The sequence below is a fragment of the Durio zibethinus genome, chromosome 12 (genome assembly GCF_047325235.1).
Source record: "Durio zibethinus cultivar Kanyao isolate XHJ-2024 chromosome 12, ASM4732523v1, whole genome shotgun sequence".
Classification (NCBI taxonomy): domain Eukaryota; kingdom Viridiplantae; phylum Streptophyta; class Magnoliopsida; order Malvales; family Malvaceae; genus Durio; species Durio zibethinus.
The window spans coordinates 21,182,984-21,203,406 of NC_143173.1; the positions used below are offsets into that span (position 1 = coordinate 21,182,984).

At 31.0% G+C, this 20,423-nt stretch overlaps 1 protein-coding gene and 1 pseudogene across 5 annotated transcripts; both read right to left on the minus strand.

Annotated features, from left to right (window-relative positions):
• Positions 1-401: 401 nt before the first annotated feature.
• Positions 402-4,801, minus strand: LOC111297147 (transcription factor MYB33-like). 4 transcript variants are annotated; one of them, XM_022891771.2, is made up of 6 exons: positions 4,575-4,801; positions 4,357-4,438; positions 3,667-3,740; positions 3,168-3,554; positions 1,277-2,276; positions 402-850 (listed from the first exon to the last, which is right to left on the minus strand). In XM_022891771.2, exons 3-6 carry the CDS (start codon positions 3,700-3,702, stop codon positions 552-554), a joined length of 1,722 nt encoding a protein of 573 aa, XP_022747506.2. In that variant the 5' UTR covers positions 3,703-3,740; positions 4,357-4,438; positions 4,575-4,801; the 3' UTR covers positions 402-551. The 4 variants fall into 4 exon arrangements, with proteins under 4 accessions (XP_022747506.2, XP_089597318.1, XP_089597317.1 ...); XM_089741192.1 differs by lacking the exon at positions 3,667-3,740 and having other exon boundaries at positions 3,168-3,582; XM_089741191.1 differs by lacking the exons at positions 4,357-4,438; positions 4,575-4,801 and having other exon boundaries at positions 3,667-4,007.
• A 3,199-nt stretch (positions 4,802-8,000) lies between these two features.
• On the minus strand, positions 8,001-17,620 carry LOC111297762 (protein FAR1-RELATED SEQUENCE 3-like; annotated as a pseudogene). Its single transcript, XR_016326100.1, has 5 exons — positions 15,729-17,620; positions 12,025-12,609; positions 11,775-11,864; positions 11,312-11,461; positions 8,001-10,590 (listed from the first exon to the last, which is right to left on the minus strand). The product of XR_016326100.1 is annotated as a protein FAR1-RELATED SEQUENCE 3-like (transcript).
• Between the last annotated feature and the right edge of the window lie 2,803 nt (positions 17,621-20,423).

Consider the following 20,423-nt stretch of genomic DNA (forward strand, 5'->3'; position numbering starts at 1 on the left):
TGAGATATGGCTAAAAATTAACAACGTGTTTCCTCCAACAGTCATATCATTGACAGCCCTACCACAAATCAGCATCAGTTAAGACACATGAATCAAATAGGAAAGTCATTGGACTAAGAATCCGGAGTTTAGCTCACTTGGTTCATATAATCACCCTTAAATGGAGGCATCTTACAGATCTAGAATTCAAATCCTAACACCTATAACTTCTTTCCCTATCTCCAGGTTATGGCCTCATTTATACCAAAAAGAAAATCATTGGACTGGGGGTTCCATTCTAAAAGTGCATGGTTATTCTAAAATTATAACAACAGCATGAACGCATTTGTATACCTCGTAGTTCCGTATTAGCATGCACACATTCAACACTTCAACAGAAAAGCATCAAAAACAACAAACCAAACATCCATGACTCCATAACATATTATAGTCTCACCCCAAATGATCTTCAGTACATCAGGTTCACCTGACTACCCACATCAAACAAATTATGGAACGAGTGAAACAAACAAAAAGCTCCATAGAAGTTCATACAATTGAGATAGCAGATATCAAGGGAGTTCAGACATTTGACAGACAGCAGGTATGTTATTCCATGCACAAGAATCGAGACCCCATGCTTGACTTGAAATAGATGTTCCAGCTGCCATATCGCTACTTAAATCGTCTCCAAGAAGGGTTGCTATGGCATCAGTCATGATTGTTTGGTCCTTATCATAACCAGAACCCTGCTCAAGCCAATTTGAAGCAAGTAAAGTATCAGGGCACCTACCATCCAACCGAATGGGAGCCTCTTTTTGTATCTCTGGTGTCAAAACATGGTCAGCTGCTTCTGATTTCACATGGGACTCTGAAAATAACCCAAATTCAAGTTACTAAACTCTAGAAAAACAATTGAAAAAAATTTAAGCATGTAAATTCTCACTTCCAGGAGACTTGGAACATTAGTTCAACCACAAAATATCTGGAGAAAATAAAATGAACTCGCTGATATAAAAGATGGTGGAAAGTAAAAATAAAAAACATTGATAATGTTATTATGCTAAGATTTTTGACAAATGACTCAATAACTGGGGTAAGAAATAGCTTTTGTAAATTCTGTCAATCTCAAATAGTTTAAACATCACAGGAATCTAAGGGATATAAGTCAACATTGACACTTGATGAGAAAGATCAAATTTTAATAAGGTGGAAGATAATTTTCATTTTTTGACAATGCTTGAGAAGTATAAATCATGTCTCAGCCTTAACAAGTCCAGATCAGATAGGTACTCACCAGTAAAGGTTTCAGCAGGTGGCCGTTCATCCAATGAACTGCCACTTGCACTGATACACTCACTGAACAGAGAAGTTGCTGAATGACCCATTGGAGAAAGAGGTTCACCACGGTTTTCCCATTCTGTCTCACAAATGTTGAAATTAGAACTTTCAGCAATATCAACAGGAGTTGATGAATTCGAACTCTTATCAGATGCATGATTCTTTGCGCTGCTTAGAGTTTTTGCCTCATGAAGTAAAGCATCCAGCAGGCCACTATTACGGGGTGAAAGACTATCAGACTCTACTCTGCTGGTTGGTGGTGGTGACTGAATAAAAACATCGACAGACTCAAGTAAAGTAGGTGGGCAAGATAATGTGCCCCAGTTACCTAATTCAGTTTCTGGATATTGGAGTGAAGGGAGCTCCAACTTCACAGCCTCCAACGCGGGCTCTGAAGCAGAGAAATTGCCTTTTGAAAGGGCATGGCTGCCTGGGAATACACCAAATGACTGAGAGGTCTCCATTGCAGGATCTGGTTCAATTGAAAAAGACCACCGAAAGGATCGAGCAGCCTTGTCGGACATATCATCCTGAAACTGCTCAAACAAAGGGCATTCATCTTTAACAGCACCAGTATAACCCGGGAAAAAGGCTGGCGATTCTTGAAGATGCTTCTGGCAATGGATTGTTGGTCGCATGAAACTACAATATTGAGAAGAACCTAGACCTTTCATCAGCATGCTGCTAGCGGACATAACAGGAAGTTCAGGGACATAAGGCAGGACATTTTGATTGGCCTTTAAACTGTCAAATATGACATCAGGTATCTCATAGCTGTTGTTCTGCAAGATATCATGAGGTGCTTTACCCCCTCCATTAACTGCACTGGTACTGTGGCTCTCCTGCAGTGCTTGCAAGCTCACTTCAGGAGGATACAGAGGCAAACCAGCACGTTGCCGTCTCTTAATCCGGGTATTCCAATAATTTTTTATCTCATTATCTGTACGACCAGGCAACTGCAAAGAATAACAGAGCATAGAGAAAATTATTTCAGACACCTAAAGGACAGATGTATAAAATCTTGTAACTGAAAACTTATCATGCCTTGCACAAATGCTTAGCATTTCCAAGGTGGGAATAGCTATCATAGAATTCTGGAAGGCATAAATTCCTATTATTCAACAAATGGCACAAAATTTTACGATATAAAGAAAAATATGCTACTAATGTGGTTTATTATCCTTTTTAAGGCAAGAACTAAATTTTGCATTTTAGTTTTCTCACTACTTTTCCTTCTGGCTTTGGGAATAGAATGGGATAAGAAAGGGGGATGGGAAAGAAGAATACAGTATAGAAGCTGCACTTTTATAATCCTGGGAGACACCACTTCAACCAGGCCAAGAATAACATTGCTCCTATGTATGAAGGCTCCTTATTAACTCTTGACAAACTTTCACTCCTTAAAAAACTAAAAATTATTGTCTCAATTTGGATCTTCCTGAAACTGTGGATACCAAAATCAGACGACTTCAGAATTCCACACTGAGCACATAAGTAAATCTTAGAACTTCGGTTAGTTCATTGTTATGAATAATGATGGACACACGCTGCAAGGGGAGTTCAGTTAGAATGAAAAAGCCAAGTGGAACTATCAGGATTCTTCATAATATTTAGGTAACATGCTCTAAATTTATTGTACAATGAGAGGGTTCAAAGACAGCAATAAAGTAATTCAGCGTACAGAGAGGGCAGGGTGCAATTCTACGGACATATTTTGCTTTAACACAAATTTAAAGCTTCCTTTTTTAATGTAATTCTCAACTTTCTTTTATGTTCAATAATAAATTTTTCTTATTCAACCAATCATGAGAATAACTAGATTCATGGTAAATGAACTGCACACTTACATATGCAGCCATCCGAGCCCATTTATTTCCCATCTTTGCATGGAGTTCAATGATCAGCTGTTCTTCTTCTTGAGTAAATGCCCCTTTTTTCAAATTTGGCCTCAAGTGATTTGCCCAACGTAAGCGGCAACTTTTTCCACAACGAAATAATCCAGAGTGCTTCTGAACAGCATTCCAGTTGCCTTCCCCATGCTTCTTCACATAGTCTATCAACATTGCATCTTCAGCAGACGTCCATGGTCCTTTCTTCAGAACAACCCCCCCAGCCGCACCTCCTCCACAGTTACCATCATCAATCAATGGCGATTCTGTCTGATCCTTAGAGAGCATTCCATCTTCCCTCTGATTTTTTGTGTGACTCATCTCTTTGTAATCACACACAAATCCCTACCAACAGGTGAGAATCATTCAAAACCTGAAACCAGAGAAAAGATAGAAGACGTGCAAAATTATAACAAAAAACAAAAAAAAAGAACAAAAGGTGGCGCTTTTTCCTCACTTGTTCATACTTGCACTCCAACTCCCACGGGTACATTTTTCCCCCAATACACACTCTTCGCACATCACAACAAGCTACAAGTGGATCAAACACGACATTTCTTTATTCAAATGTTAAATAAGAATTGCAAAAGCATATTAAATTCTATAAAAGGGAACAAAAGTCCTTGGCATAATAGAAGCACAATTCTACAGATAATGAATTTGGAAACCATAGAAAAAATCATCACATACACAAAGACTAAAATCAGTCGATAGAAAAGAAAACTATCCACAGAATATGAAATCCAGCAAACATAGATGTAAACCGGGTATCAAATTCCAATTATATTCCAAAAATGGAAAAAGCATTCCAATCTTCCAACGTTGAATTAAACCCTTTTACCTAATTTGGAAAGCAGATAACATATAATTTTCAAAAATTAAAGAGACCCATTTCCAGAAATGATGACACAAATAAATTCAGATAAAAAGAAAAATCCAAACTGCATTTATTGCACTAAGGTTCTCTCATAAATTACTCCAATAATCCATCATTTAATAAATTATAAGCTGCAATAATTGCGGTATCAATTACTACATAAAAAAAACTAAATTTAAATTAAATAAGTCCAAATCTACCCATTTCATAAAATAAGCACAACAAACAAAAAAACTAAAAGAAATCTAAGAAAAAGTAAAGTTCAATTACCTGCCTTAAGAAGATGCAAAATTTGCCCGAAAATAAAAATTCTTTGAACGAGCTCAATTATGGTTCCTGACTGAAGTGAGAGCTGAGACAAAGCAAAAATGGAAAACCCGAAATTCAACCCAAAAAATTATAATTATAATAAATTCCTTGATCTAGAACATATACTAATAATAAAAGAGCAAACCCTAGATCAAAATTAGAGTTTCTTTTCTAATTACCGTAATTTTGAGCTAGAAGAAAAAGGATCCGAGAATAGAAAGAGTAAAACATCAAGATCTGACAAAGAAGCGATTACAAAAAGGAAAGCCTTTTTTTTTTTTTTGAGGTTTTGTGTTTGGTGAGGGAGAAAATAGAAAGGATAAAGAAAAGGGAAAAAAAAAAGAAAAGGAAGGAAATTAGAGAGAATGGAAGCTAAAAGCCTGAGAGAAAGAAATGTCGATTAAGAGCGGAAATAAAGGAGTAGAAGGAGGAAGTAAAAGAAAGAGAGATTTTTTTATTATTCTTAAGTTTAATTAGTTATTATTTATTTTATTACAATTAATCTATTTTTTTTTATAAGACATTGGAGTTCGGGATAAAAAAAAAACATATGATTTAATTTAATATTGTTATTATTGTTAAAAAAAGTTTTGATTAAAAATCCGTTTAAAAATATAATTTAAAATATAATTTAAAATTTAATTTAAAATATTTAATTATTTAGTATTGTTGAGAACAGTGATGTAATAAATTAAAATATTAAAAAATATATAATCATAAGAATGTGTAGATATAAAATTAACAAATTTATTTTAATTATTTTTTAAATTATGTTTATAATCAAATATTTTATTCATATAATAAACTATTATATCATTGAATAATTAATTAATAAATTATAATTTATTAATTATTTTTTAAATCAGTTAATATATTATTAGAATTGGTGTTTTAAAATTATAAGTTTAATAAAGATTATGCATATAATGTTTTTTTCAATCACATAAATAATAAGATAAAAATTTAAAGTTAAATTTAAGAATTTCAAATAATAATAATAAATTATTATTTAATTAAATAATCAAATCCACACAAAATAAATCTTGAATTTAAAATATTAAAATTCTAAAACATCCTTTTTACTACTAAATCAAAACCTCATTAACAATTTATTTTAGTTAGTTAATATGAAATATACCATTGTAAGAATTTTTTTTTGTTTTTATTAAGTTTAATTAATTATTATTTATTTAATTACAATTAATTTAACTTTTTTATAAAACATTGGATGTTGGAATAAAAAAATTTATAGTGTTAGATTTGAATCTCATGTTTAGATATCATTTGTTAAGCCCAATTTGGTTTAACATTATTATTATTGTTAAAAAAAGTTTTGGTTAAAAAATGTATTTAAAAATATAGTTAAAAATACAATTTAAGACTTTTAATTATTTATGGTATCAAAGTTTTTAATCATACAATAACATTTATGGTATTTTATTAATAAATAAAATAAAAAATAATCATAAATATTAATAAATTGCATAATACCTCACTCATTATTATTTTTAAGTATTTTATTATTATACACTGTCAACGTGAAGAGTTTTTTTATTTATCCAAAAAAAATTTTTAATTTAATTTGTTGACTTAATCATAAGATAGCTACACGTGTTGAGTAATAAACAAATATTGTCAAGTTTAATTGGATAAAGTTCGGATAATTATAAAATTAAAAAATTATTGAATATTTATAAATTTTAAATAATTAAAAATTTAACGAAGTTCAAAATCAGATATCTAAAAAATAATTGACATCCCTACTTTTCAAAGCGCTTTTCCAAAGATTTGTTTGTTTTCTTGTTATTACTTGTCAGTTGTCAGTCTCTAAATAATGACCTTTTGTTTAATAACTATTCAAGAGAAGTAAAAAGTGACGCTTTAATATTACTTTAATGCTTCTTGATTGGTCCGTGTGTTACACGCTCTATTTTTTTCATATTGGCAAACATGGTCTCCTACATGTACAATTATAAATTTTAATATTCATAATTATTAAAATATTACTTTAAGAAAAATTTTATCTAAAGACTTTGTTAATTACTAATATTATATTAAGTTTTTTTTTTTTCATCTAACTCTAACTCATAAATCAAAATCCGATTCTTATAAAAGATATTTCAAAAAAAAAAATTTTAAGCGCATCAAAAATTAAGTTAGATCTAAATAAAAATTAAAATATCTTGTTTGTATTGTAAAAATATTTATTCACATAATGCGTAGATAATTACTACTACATTAACCATTAATTAATTTTTGAATTAAATACAACAAAATAATTATAGAAGTTAAAATACTCATAAAACCTATAAACCATTCAACTTTTCTTAAATAAATCTTTATATTTTTATTACACTTAAATAAACTATTATTTTTTTTATTTGTATTCAAATAAGGTTTTTATTTCATATAAAAGATTGATTTATTTTAAAATTTTATTTAAATATAAATTAAAAATTAAAGATTTATTTAAACACAAATAAAAAAGTTAATAATTTATTTAGATATAAATTAAAAAATTATTTTAATATAATAAAATTATAAAAGCTTATTTAAAAAAGTGATAAAGTTTAATATTTATTTTTTATTTTTTTATTTTAGCTTATTATAAATAGTATCTTAACAAGGAGAAAAGAATAAAATAAGGCCCATTAGATTATACATTAAAAAGATGGATTATTTGCATTCGCTTCTTCTCAAGACGCCTAAAAAATTATATTACAAATTTAATTTTTAATAAAATTACTTAAATATCCATTAATTGATTATTTTTTTTCTTTCACAAATAAATATATAAAACTTCTAAAAACTTTCAGAAATAAATTTTGTAAAATTTTTAAAGATTTTCGAAAATTTATTTTTAGAAGAAGTTTTGAATCGCACTAAAAAATTTTCAACATTAAATCTTACGAAATCAAACATTAAATGAAACAAAAAAAATAAAAAGAACAAACTATTTACCTTTGCTTTTATGTTTTCTAACTTGGCTTGATTGGACTTAAAATCTTTTAAGATTTTTTATTCAAAAGAGAGAGAGGAGATACGGTGTGAGTGAAGGAGAGAGGAGATGTTTGAGTTTTTTTTTGATAAATTTGTGTTTTGGATGGGAGATATGTTGAGTAAAAAATTAGATGTTACAAGTAAAGAGATATGTTGAGCAATTATTGCGGTACAAATAGCAACACTCCACATTAAGAGGAAGTGAAATGGTCAATGGTTATTCAACTTTGGCCATTGCAACCAGGAAAGAAATGGAAAACTAAAGAAGTTGAGAGCAGATCAACAACAAGAGTATTCTACAAAATTAGATCAACCTCAGAACTGAACTGAAATACTCATAGTATAAATATGTATTTGGATGCAAAGGTGTTGATATCGGTGAGATTAGATATAGCATTCGATTGCCCGACTAAAGATAGTCGATTGTTAGCTGCCTTAAGATCCGGTGATTCATTGGAATCACTGGACCTTTCTCTCTCCAGTTGATAGTGAGATTTTTTGTCTGCAACTGCATTGCTGGGGTGCTACCCAAATGCACCTTACAGTGCAATTAAGGACGAAAATAGCTTGGATTCTATCGCACCGGCAGTGTGATGGAATCCAAATGAACCCTAAATAACCAGTGTTCATTCACAACTTAAATTTACAAATGAGTTTCCAACAAATAACTACACAGAACCAATGTAACTAAAAGTTAAGAATGAAAATACCTAAAGACTAAACCAAATGTGGTTGGTGTCAAAAAGATTATCGCACCTGACTTAAAACTAATCAGATTCCGTCCAACATTAACATAGTATACTGCTACTGTAAATGGACTAAATGCCGAACACCGCCAGTGACTGAAGTGCAGCAAGCACTACATGTCCAAAGCTCTGATACGACTATGAGCCCAGCAATGGAGCTTAATCATCTTCATGAAGAGCATCACCGGACTGAAGCATACCATCACAAAGTAAAACAATATTTAATCCTTTTAAGGACCATTCGAATAATAATCTAAGACCAACATAAATAGATGACAAGTGGCGTTCAACTATGATTTTTCCTGTTTCTCCTATGGTTTATCTTTATTCATTACTCTGTCCCTCTTTCCCTCTCATATTCTTCACCGGCTAGTAATTAATTCCGAATTTCACAACGTCAAAAATAAATAAATAAATAAAGTCTAAGCCGTTGCAACCAGAACTATTTGTCTTGGCTACCTATTCAGTAACTCTTTAAGTTTTCTTGATTAACTATACAAGCTTGTCCCAGCCCTCAAGCAGACGTTACGGTTATATTATCAGGTTCGAACTCCAGTGGTGGGCAAATTTCAGATATATACCATGCTAGCTAGTTCATTGTTCAGTTGAACAACAAAGTAACTGGTCTCTGTGCTCCTTCCAAACTATGCCAACAGATGATGATTTATAACAAACAACAGCAAAAAAGAGCACAATAGATCGAAAATCATGTCAAAATAAAAGCAAACACCACAGGACATATTGGAATTAACTTGGTTTCATTTACTACCATATTTTAAAAACTGCACCATTAGAAGAATATCCCAAGGTTCCAAGCATGACGCTTTGCTCTCATGTGATTTTCTTTCATTAAAAATAGGGATGACATTTGTGCAAATTAAGGCACCATTTGAATTTTCACCATCTTTCAACAGATTCAAATTGGGTGCCAAGAATACAAAAGCAAGTTATCTTAGACATGGAAGAAGAAACTTTGTTATTCATGTTCCTAATTTCGGAATCAGCAATTTTGCATTTTATCTTAATTTTTCCAGCAATTTTAATGAATAAGGCAGAACTGTCATGTATCTATGTTACTGTGTTTAGACTGCTCCAAGAATCCCTAGGAGTTCAGATTATTTTCATGAGGCCCAAGTTACTAGTCAGTTTCCCATTATGAATCTTAGTCCTGATAGGTTTGTGAGTACTCTTGCACCTTCGTAAATATGGGAGCATTTCATCTGCAATTCTTTTTACTACAATCCTACAATTGTCCAATCACAATAAAGAATTAGGTAGGAGTTCACCACTTATAAGTGTGGATTTCATATAAAATATTTCCCACACATTTTTGAATTGTGATCGGCTAATTGTACTACAATGATTGTAAGTGATATGCTCCCAACAAATTTTCCCTCTCTCTCAGCAGTACTCTCAGGTGTTCACAGCACAATAGGCCCTTGAACTTGCTTTCTCCAATTCTGCTGCCCACAATTTCCACAAAATCTTTCCCCTCAATTCTAACCTTCTGTTGGGACCATACAAAAAGCCTCACTGATACAAAAACTTTAACCTAATTCCTATGATAGCTACAATTCTTAAAATCCTTAAATTCCATAGTCGAACATAAACATAGGCACACTACCAAATCTATCACCCATGAGTTTCGTATAAGATCAAAGATCTCCAACCATCCCTTCTCTTTTTTATTCTAGAATCATGGTAACAGACTCGAACTTTCATCGAGGTTTGGTACACTTATCAAAAAATTCTCCAAGAACTGTCAATAACTCAAACCTTAAATGCAAAAAGAAAAATTATAAATTCTAGCGCTACAAAAGGACATAAGTAAACAGAGAAATAACATGTCATAATTAGCCTAGGACTCTTAAAAGCTAAAACCATTAGAATTAGGAAAAAGACTTAGCTAATATAAACCAAAGACCACGTAAAAGCCCTAATAATTTATCTAAACCCAACACAAGACCCAATGAAACATTACTAAGGCTCATTCAGAAAAATGTAAAATTAACACAATAACCTACAGCACAGAAATTGAAAGCCTTAAAATTCTGTGGTGTATAAAAATAGCCAAATTTTATAAATTCAAGTCCTAAATTGCTAGTATTGAAATTATAAAATTGAAAATATTAATGTTTCTTATTCCATGGCCATAACAACCTCTATGGAACTTCATCCAGTCCAAACAAAGAAATCCTTTTAACATTGATTCACCATTAAGAAATTCATCTGTTTGCCTGCTTCTGAGTAGGAAGGTGTCTGCTTACAGTCTGGTAATTTGTTGAATTACGGTTCCATTAAGAATAAAATTGAATCACGGATCGAATGCTTACAATTGTCAAAGTCACTCACGAATATAGGCCATCAATCTCAACATAGAACCCAAAGTATCTTTTGACACTTGAAATTTTACTTCTGTTTCCCCAGAAGTTGTCTTTGTATCTTGGAGCTAAGAAATGGAAACAAACAAGCAATAAGTCAAAAAAATCAATGTAGACTTGCATGCAAACATACAAAACTTAAAGCAACTAAAAGAAGCACAAATCTTACTCTTCAATTCTAAGCAATAGTGAACAAGAAAAGAAAGATGATACTCCTAAATTTATCATATCATAACAAACAAGCAATAACAAGAATCTAATCAAAAGCATCTTATAGTAAGGTGCTTTGTGAGAAAGAGAGGCCAAAGAAAATTCAGCAATCAACAAGAAGGGATATGAAACATTAATGACTTACTAGACCATTGAGACCAAATTTACCAGGACTTTGACCTATTCCAGCAAAACCAAAATGACTAAAATCCCTTTGACACCAAAACTTAACAAACAAGTGTGTTTCTGAGATTCTGCTCATTTAGCCAACTAGACTTACAATAAACACATTTTTCACTATTTTAAATTTCGGCACACTATGCTCTCCATAATCTGATGGAAAACCAAATAGCATGGTTACACTCGTTAAATATGATACGTTCTTAAAAAACAGGTCAGCTTAGCTGAAAAGATTCCAGACATACAATATAGCATCTAATATCATTATGCTAAAACACTACAGTAATTCATACAAATAAAAAATCATCCCAAACAACCAAATCCTTTACATTTTTTTTTTCTAAATGATAATAAATTTCAGAAGAAAACATGCTAGGCTATAAGTTCAACATTTCAAACCTTTAAATTTATGACAGCAACTCTATTAACTGGTGTTGAGAGCCGCTGACTGATGTGAGCCATTGATCGCTACATAGGCTCCAGAGTAAGACTTGTCGGCCTAAACTGCACTTCTTTCTCTCCTGAAGGATTCTTGCCATATTCATGCAGCTGCAACAGAGATGAAAGAAAATTATAGCACAAGTCATGCTACAATGATGCATGCTTTGACAATTTGAAACATGATTGTGAATTCAACAAGGTTAATAGTCATTTGAAGCACAATGATAAGTATAGAACGATTTTGCACATTAGATTAACGAGAAATAAGCTGTTAGTTGTTACTTAATACCAGCTGGCAAAGTATCTAACATGTGATAGGTTAACTGAATCTTGAATTTACAAAGACAAAAAAAAAGCAATGCAAACAAAATAGTTAAATTGAGAAAAATCATTATGAAGATAGGAGTACATGCCAACATACCTTCAAGTTTATGACAGCTACTTTACCAGCTTCCATTGCATTGTTATTTTCTATAACCCAAGTCATGGACTTAAAACAAGTGAGAACCACCTGCATCCAAGAGAAATAGAATTCTCACATATTCTCACTAACAAAAGGTCAGTTAATGCTGCATAAAACAATAATCCAAGACAAATATTTGTGTCTAAGTTGGTGACATACATATAAAGATTATATGAGTAAAATAGATATAAACTTCTTCCACACATACTGTGTTATCAGGGTGACCACTATCATGATGAATAGATAGAGGGATCATGCGAGGTTGATTCAAGTCAGCAAGTGGAGCCCCAACATCATTAAGATTAAAGCGAGTTGGTGCTGCATTTTGCCATGGCCACAAAGATGGGACCATTTCAGAGACTGGAGAAGTAGTTTTTTTGCTACCATCTTCATGATTATTTCCACTAGTATGAGAGCTAGGCGGTGTGACTTTAGCTACATTCTTCTTTACAAGAGCAATCTTTTCCCCAGCCTCTCTAAGACCAATGATTGCTGCATTATATGTCTCTGGGGCAACTGCCCCTTCTTCTGCTAATTTGAAGGCTTCCTGACATAGGTTATTGAAACGGGTGGTTAGAGTCTCAATACCTTGACGATCAGCATGTTGCTCATCCAATCCAACCCAAGATTTGGCACTCCTGGTTCACCACTTTAATATGTAATGGGATGGGAGGGTAAGAACATTTGTCACAGTGAAGACTGTCAATATATGTCTACATAGAAGACCAGAATATTCAAACATCAGACAGGTACAACTTGCTTTCATCTCAAAAACAATAAGCGTTGTAGACACCTCGATTTGTCTCGGGTGTTTATTTTTTAAAAAGTGATAATTAAAAAATAATAAAAACAAAAAATTAGAAAAATTCTAGGGTGGTTAGATTTGCTTATGGCTGTTTTTCTGGGGTGTGATAAATTCAGAATTAGAGATTGAATTTAAAAGGGATCAAAATTCCTTGTAGTTTAGAGTTATCTGATCCTATAAATACAGGCTTACATCAGAGAGGAAATACACAGCAAGCAGTAGGAAAAAAGGTGTTTAGAAGAGCTAACGGCAATCCTAAAATTTTTAGGAATTTTTTGAAAATTTTTTGGCTTTTTTTCTAGAAATGTTTTGAAAAATTGTCAGATTCTGGTGAATTTTTCTGTGCTGGTTTAATTTTTTGATGAGTTTCTAGCTACATTCTCAGATTCTGACAAACTTCTCAGTTTTCGATAGCTGCTTTTTAGAAATCAATGAACTTTTCAGTGAACTTTCGACAAATAACTCAAATTCCAATAAAATTTTTCAGAATTCGATGAAATTCAATCGGTGTTTTTAAGGGGATTTTAGAGAGAGAAAGAGAAAAGAATAGTGAAGAGAGAGAAGGAAAAGAGAAATCTGAGGGAAAAGGCTAAAATTTGGGCTTTTATAGCATCACCAAAATGACCTCATTAAGAAGACCCAAGATTCGCTTGTTTTACCACTGGACAACTTGACCCAAGCACTTAACCCACTTTAACTCGTGTCTCTGCCTTTGGCTTCAGCCAAGCCAAGCTGTAAACCGAGCTGCTAAGTCGCGTCTCCCAAGCTATTTTTTATGTTTGGAGCCGAGCCGCGATGAATCCTCTAACCGAGCCGTTTCATGTTTTTGGTATTTTTTTATTTTATTTATTTTTATTTATGTGTTTGTTTTTTTAGTATTTTTGCATGATTAAATTTAGAAAAAGAATAAAAATATAAAATATTTTTTGAGAATAAGTATAAATTATCCAATGATAAAATTCATAAAAATTTTAAATGATAAATTTCTATAAAATTCCTAGATGAAAAATTTTATCTAAATTTATCCTAAATTGTGGAATAATTTAGATAAAATTTCAATAACAATAATTTATTTTCAAACAAAAAAATTAAAAAAAAATTTTTTTGATTGAAAATGTTTGACAATTATCCAAGGATAAGAATCTTAAAAATTTCAAATGGTAAATTCTTAAGAAATCTCTACGTGAGAAATTTTTTTAAATTTGTCATAAATGGTGGAAGAATTTAAATGAAATTTTAATAAAAAAAATAATTGTCCTATTATTTTCTTTTTAAAAACAAAAAAAAAGAAAAAAATTTTTAAATAAATCCAAATGGTGAAAAATTTAAAAATTTTGAAAAATAAAATATTTTTAAATTGACCCAAATGATAAAAAATTTAGAAATTTAAAAATAAATAAAATAAATAAATAAAGAGAATTTCTAAATAAGCCCAATGGTAGGAAGTTTAGAAATTCAAAAGAGAAAACATTTCTAATTCGGCTCAAATGGTGAAATAATTAAATATATTTTCAAATAAAAAAAACAAATCAAATTAAACGATTTTTCGATAACGAAGTCTCTTCAAGGAAACAAATGGAATCCTAAAAATTTCAAATGGTAAATTCTTAAGAAATCTCTACTTGAGAAATTTCTTTAAATTTGTCACAAATGGTAGAATAATTTAAATGAAATTTTAATAAAAAAATAATTTTCATATTATTTTTTTTTTGAAAACAAAAAAAAGAAAAAATTTTTTTTTAAAAAGTCCAAATGGTGAAAATTTTAAAAATTTTGAAAAATAAAATATTTTTAAATTGATCCAAATGATAAAAAATTTAGAAATCCAAAAACAAATAAAATAAATAAATAAAGAGATTTTCTAAATAAGCCCAATGGTAGGAAGTTTAAAAATTCAAAAGAGAAAATATTTTTAATTTAGCTCAAATGATGGAATAATTAAATATATTTTCAAATAAAAAAATAAATCAAATTAAATGATTTTTCGATAATGAAGCCTTTTCAAGGAAACAAATAGAATCATTGAATGCTCTTTAGGTGAAAAAATATTTTTAAAAGCTTCTTAAGATTGATAAAGAATCGCAATAATTATTTTCAATATTTGAACATTAAATTTTAAAACCATTAGAATCAAGACCATAAGATAAATTTAAAATAAAATGGTAACATCTTTCGGATGGGCATATGAAGATGCTATAATTTTTCCTACATGTAACCAAACTTTCGAACCATATTCTGATTAGTAGCCCGAATCTATTTTTTTAGGGATCCATAGTTAAGCTTAGGAGCTTCTTAAAAGAATAAAAAAACAAATCAAATTAAATGATTTTCCGATAACGAAGCCTTTTCAAGGAAACAAATAGAATCCTTGAATGCTCTTTAGGTGAAAAAATATTTTTAAAAGTTTCACCAAATTGATAGAGAATCTTAAGAATTATTTTTAATATTTGAACATTAAATTTTAAAACCATTAGAATTAAGACCATAAGATAAATTTAAAATAAAATGGTAACATCTTTCGGATGGGCATGTGAGGATGCTATAATCTTTCCTACATGTAACCAAACTTTCGAACCCTATTCTGATTAGTAGACCCGAATCTATTTTTTTAGGGATCCATAGTTAAGCTTAGGAGCTTCTTAAAAGGATAAAAAAAACAAATCAAATTAAATGATTTTTCGATAACGAAGCCTTTTCAAGGAAACAAATAAAATCCTTGAATGCTCTTTAGGTGAAAAAATATTTTTAAGAATTTCATCAGATTGATAGAGAATCTTAATAATTATTTTCAATATTTGAACATTAAATTTTAAAACCATTAGAATAAAGACCATAAGATAAATTTAAAATAAAATGGTAACATCTTTCGGATGGGCATGTGAGAATGCTATAATGTTCCCTACATGTAACCAAACCTCCGAATCCTATTATAATTAGTAGATCCGAATCTATTCTTTTAGAGATCTTTAGTTAAGCTTAGGAGCTCCTTAAAATGATAAATTTTTTAGGTGATTAATCACATCTAGTAAAAAAGATTGGTAATAACTCAATCCATTTATTAAGTCTAGCTATAGATTTATGGAAGTATATAATATGACAAACGTGACGAAGTATGCCTTATGATCATGTTCATACTTTGAAACCCCATATTTACTTACTATGCCATCACCCTCAATCTTGTTTGCAGTATACACAAAAGTTCCAACTAGTTCCCCCCGAAACTTTGAGAAAACTTTCTTCGTGTAGAGGTTTGCAGCCTGCTGTTCCATAGGCGATGGTGTCTTCAGCATGGGTGTGGTGCAGATTGTAAAATAGTCTGCTTCTATTTCCTTCTCTAGAGAATGTTCTAGAGCCCTTTCATACTGCTTAAAGAAAACTGGTATGGTTGTCTGCTGATTTACATACCCATCAAAAAAGGAGCTAACCCCTTGGTTTAAAGAAAGAGTACCAAAGAAAGTACCACGAAAAAAAACTGAAGCCCATTGTTTACGAGCATTATCTACTGCCCGAAGACACTCATTCTTATGGAGATCATATTCATCAAGGAGAGTGCTACATGATGATTCAAAATCCTCAATTGTCTCAGAAAAGTTTTTGCAGCTATAGAGCTCACCATAGAAGGAAGGATGAGCAAGGTAGATATTTGCCAACCTTTCTTGTCCTTCCCTCAAGATGTGCCACTTGCAAATGCAGTGGCGAGTTTCTGGAAATACCTGTGAAACTGCTGCTTTTATTGCTCTATCTTGGTCTGTGGTAATGGAAGCAGGAGGTTGATCATTCATTGCAGATAACCATGTCCTGAATAGCCAAGTAAAGGAAGACTCAGACTCATCTAGAAGTAATGTACAACCAAACAACACCATCTGGCCATGATGATTTATGCCTGTGAAAGAAGCAAATGGTATCTGATACTGATTTGGTCGATACATTGTGTCAAAAGTAACAGCATATCCAAAGTAATTATAAGCTGTCCTTGATGTTGCATCAGCCCAGAAAACATTAGTCATACGGTTATCATCATCAAGCCGTATTGCATAATAAAAGCCAGGGTTTTCAGCCTGCATCTTCTTGAAATAGTTCAGGAGATTTTGAGCATCTCTCCCCAGTGTTCTCCTTTGGCTAGAAGGTCTGACATAGCCTATATGCCCCATATTCCTTACAAGGAGATTAGGTTCAACAGAATTCCCCACCCTAGTTGCTTCATAAGAAACATGATTTCCATCCAGTGTAATATAATCATCAGTAGTGGCATCCAATGTTTCAGGAACCTTCTTAGTGGCTCCAGCAAAATGCCTACAAGGTCTGAGGTAATGAACCTAACTAGGAGTAATCATAGAATGATTATGATCCTCCACAAACTTTGTTGTGATCCACTTTCCTCCATCCTTTCTCTCTATCCTAAACATGGCGTTACAACTTTCAACATTTTCCACTTAAAAACCTCCCTTGAACAAGCAAAGTCCCACGTTACAATTGGCCCATCAGGCTTTGTACGTGTAAACTGACCAACATGGATGCTAAACCCCACCCGCCTAGCATATCCATCATAAAATGTCCTGCCTGCATCCTCACTCAAATTCCATTCCCACACATGGCTTACCTCCTGCACCTCCATCATCATCCTGATTAACAACTACCTCTATTTCCGTCGAATTTTCAGTTAAATTCCAATTATGATCACCAACCTTATTAGACTCAACATTTACTCCCTGGAAATTATCCCCTTTTCCCCCTCCCACATCCATGTTTTCCGCGCATACACTAACCAATTCAGCATGTTTTCGCCTCTATTAAACCTGGGTTATACCGCCCTCCATTCGTTCAATCTATCTGTTTAATTACGTGGTGATCAATTACAATCTCACTCAAAGCAATGCCTTATCTAGTAATGGTTATAAACTATTGAGTTTCAATTGAAAACTCCAAATTAATAAGCATAAGTCAAAGAAACAAAAATACTCAGGAATTAAATTCTAAAAAAGAATTGAAGGAAGCATTGGTGAAGCACCTTTTTCATTTATCAATGATGAAATCTATGTTGGTGGAAGCAATTTTTTTTATGTTATTTTTTGCCCTAACTCTAGAAATTGGAACAAAATTCGTTACTAACATCTATTTTTTTTTTTTTCAAAAAATACAAATATTGTAATATTAAAGTAGCAAATGAGGATAAATATGTGTTTGTTTTGATTAAAATATTAATAATTATTGTATTTATATCTTATTTTATAAGATAATTATTTTTTATAATCTAATATATATATTATATAATAACATATACAAATAAATTTATCACATAAATAATTATGTAAATAATCCTTTTAAATAACAAATAAAATATTTTTTTAATTATAAATTAAATAATTTTAAATTTATTTAAATATCAAAATTATTCAAATTATAATTAAAAATCAAATAAATTATTCAGTCTAAGTATCAAGGACATCAAAATAGGTTGGACGAAGGTGGATAAGCCCAAGGCAGGTGACGGTGGGATTTGTCTGTCTTGTCTTAGGTTTGATCAACTGGTGCAGCCCATGCCCATGTATCACACAAGTCCACACACGTTTTAAAGAGAAACCAATGTATGTTGTTATGGTGGGGTACGGCTACGAAAAAAAAGGAAAATGACAAAGAAAAATTTTAGTAAATATTATATACAAATTTAATAAAAATAAAAAGTATATTTATTTGTTTCATGTTAAATATATGTAAAATATAAAAATTATTTTCTTAATTGTTTTCAACACTCCAAATACCAATTAGTTTTTTATATATAATTTTTTACTAAAATTTTAAACGATAAATTTTTTTGTCATATTATCTATAATGTTTAAAATTATCAAATTTAATTGCATATCAATTTAATTATAAAAAAACTACTTAACATGTTAAATGAACACATAGAAAGCATACAATTATGCAAACCTCAATAATTCATCTCTTTTTCTGATTCCAAAATATTGAATCAGTGTTTGTAAAGTTGGTGTAAATGGAAATTATATTGCAGGCTGAGCATGGTATTGATGCTTAGATCATTTATATTTTTCTTGATGCAAATGGTATTGAGAAGACACATTCAGCATATTTGATTGTGTAAAATTATATTCAATTTATGAGATATTATTTATTTTAATATGAAAATATTATAATTTTATCTCACAAAAAATATTTAATAAATATAATTTGATGAAAGAACTATGATTTGATTCAACTGATACTACAGTCATTTCATTTTATGTAAATCATGTTTTTTTGCGCAAGGTTTACATTCTTTGTTGACAAGTCTTTTTGTTAAGGAATGGCAGAAAAAGTTCTTGCTTTTTTTTTTTATATATATACAAATGAATCGAAGCATGAGAGGGAAGAGTTACATGTGTTAAGATTTGAACCTCAAATCTATTAGATATCGTCTTTTAAGTATGACTGTACGAACTAATTAAGTTAAATGTGTTGTTCTGTCAATTTGATTAATTTGTCTTTACAAAGCCAATAGACACTATCCATTCACACTTCCCAAATTTGTTCTTTACAAGAGACCCATATGTTTGTTCTACAAATCCATTTATACTTGTTGTCAATTTATATGCATGTGTTTATCTAATTAAGCTTCCTGCAATTTCAGTAATGCTCAACCAATAGAGAAATCGAGGGATGCTTACAAGAAATTTCTTGCACGTACAATAGAGGACCTAATGCTACTGAGGTATGGTATTTAATGTGTTCTTTATGTTTGACTCTGCATGAATCTAACTGATTTAAATCTCGGATATTTTTACAGAGATTTTTTTATTCTATTTATCATCTTTTTTTTTTTTGCCATACTGCAGGAGGAGTTGAAGGAAGATAAGTTACCAATTCGAAGTTTTGGAACTGTCCTGGCCAGAGGAGAAAATGGCAAGTTTCATTGCTCTTCTCAGCCAGTTTGCCATCTAAAATCATTTTTCCACAACATAACAAGTAAAATTCCTGTCATTGCAGAAAGGCAGGCCAGCAAGACTTTTGACATTGGCAGTAAATGTTGAAGTCAAATCAGTAAGCAAAAAAACCATTTTTACTTTTAAGTTTGAGCTCTGGTCTATCTAAACTTCTTTTTAACCAGGGAGCTGAAAGAAACAACGAAAATAATGCAATGCCTGCAAAGTGGATATCATACAAGGTTCCCCGCAACTCCAAAACATAATTTCTTGCTATTGGGTGACGCATTGTTTGTTCAGATTATTCTGCAAATAAGATTGAACCTCACAAAATTCTTTCCTCTCAGATTCCGTAGACACCTGTGCCAAGAACCAAAGCGGCTGTTCCAAGTTTTCGTATTGAAGTGTTTGTTGATGAGAAATGTGCATAAACAATTATATGTATTCGTGTATGTAAAATATTAACAATTCTAATATTTGTATTGTGTTTAATATAAAAATTATATATTAAAATTCGTGTCAAATAAATATATATATTTTTTTTGTTTTTTAAATCTGGATATGACTTTTACTAAAATTTAACTTGGCTCATTTTAATGTAATTTTTTTATATCATTTTTATATCGTATCATCATATTATGTTTTAAATTACATTATAACTTTTGAATAAACTTTATAGAACCAGTTGAAAAATTGAAAATTCATCCTTCTTCAATTGCTAACTTATGTTGTATTACTTTGTCTAAAATTTTTCTTACATTTTTACCAGGAAACCAAAGGATAGAACTTTAAGTCTGCAGATGGCCGAAACATAAAACTAACAACCACAAGTACTTTTTAGATTACTTGGCTATGGATGACCAAGAAAAGATCATTAATCAGATT

What these genes read in the sequence shown, in the direction of transcription:
- LOC111297147 (XM_022891771.2), bottom strand. Translation starts at nt 3,702, where the DNA reads ATGTACCCGTGGGAGTTGGAGTGCAAGTATGAACAA. An exon ending in TGGAGTGCAAGTATGAACAA is followed by an intron (nt 3,555 to 3,666) that starts GTGAGGAAAAAG and finishes ACCTGTTGGTAG; the next exon opens with GGATTTGTGTGTGATTACAA. An exon ending in ACCTGCTGAAACCTTTACTG is followed by an intron (nt 851 to 1,276) that starts GTGAGTACCTAT and finishes GGTTATTTTCAG; the next exon opens with AGTCCCATGTGAAATCAGAA.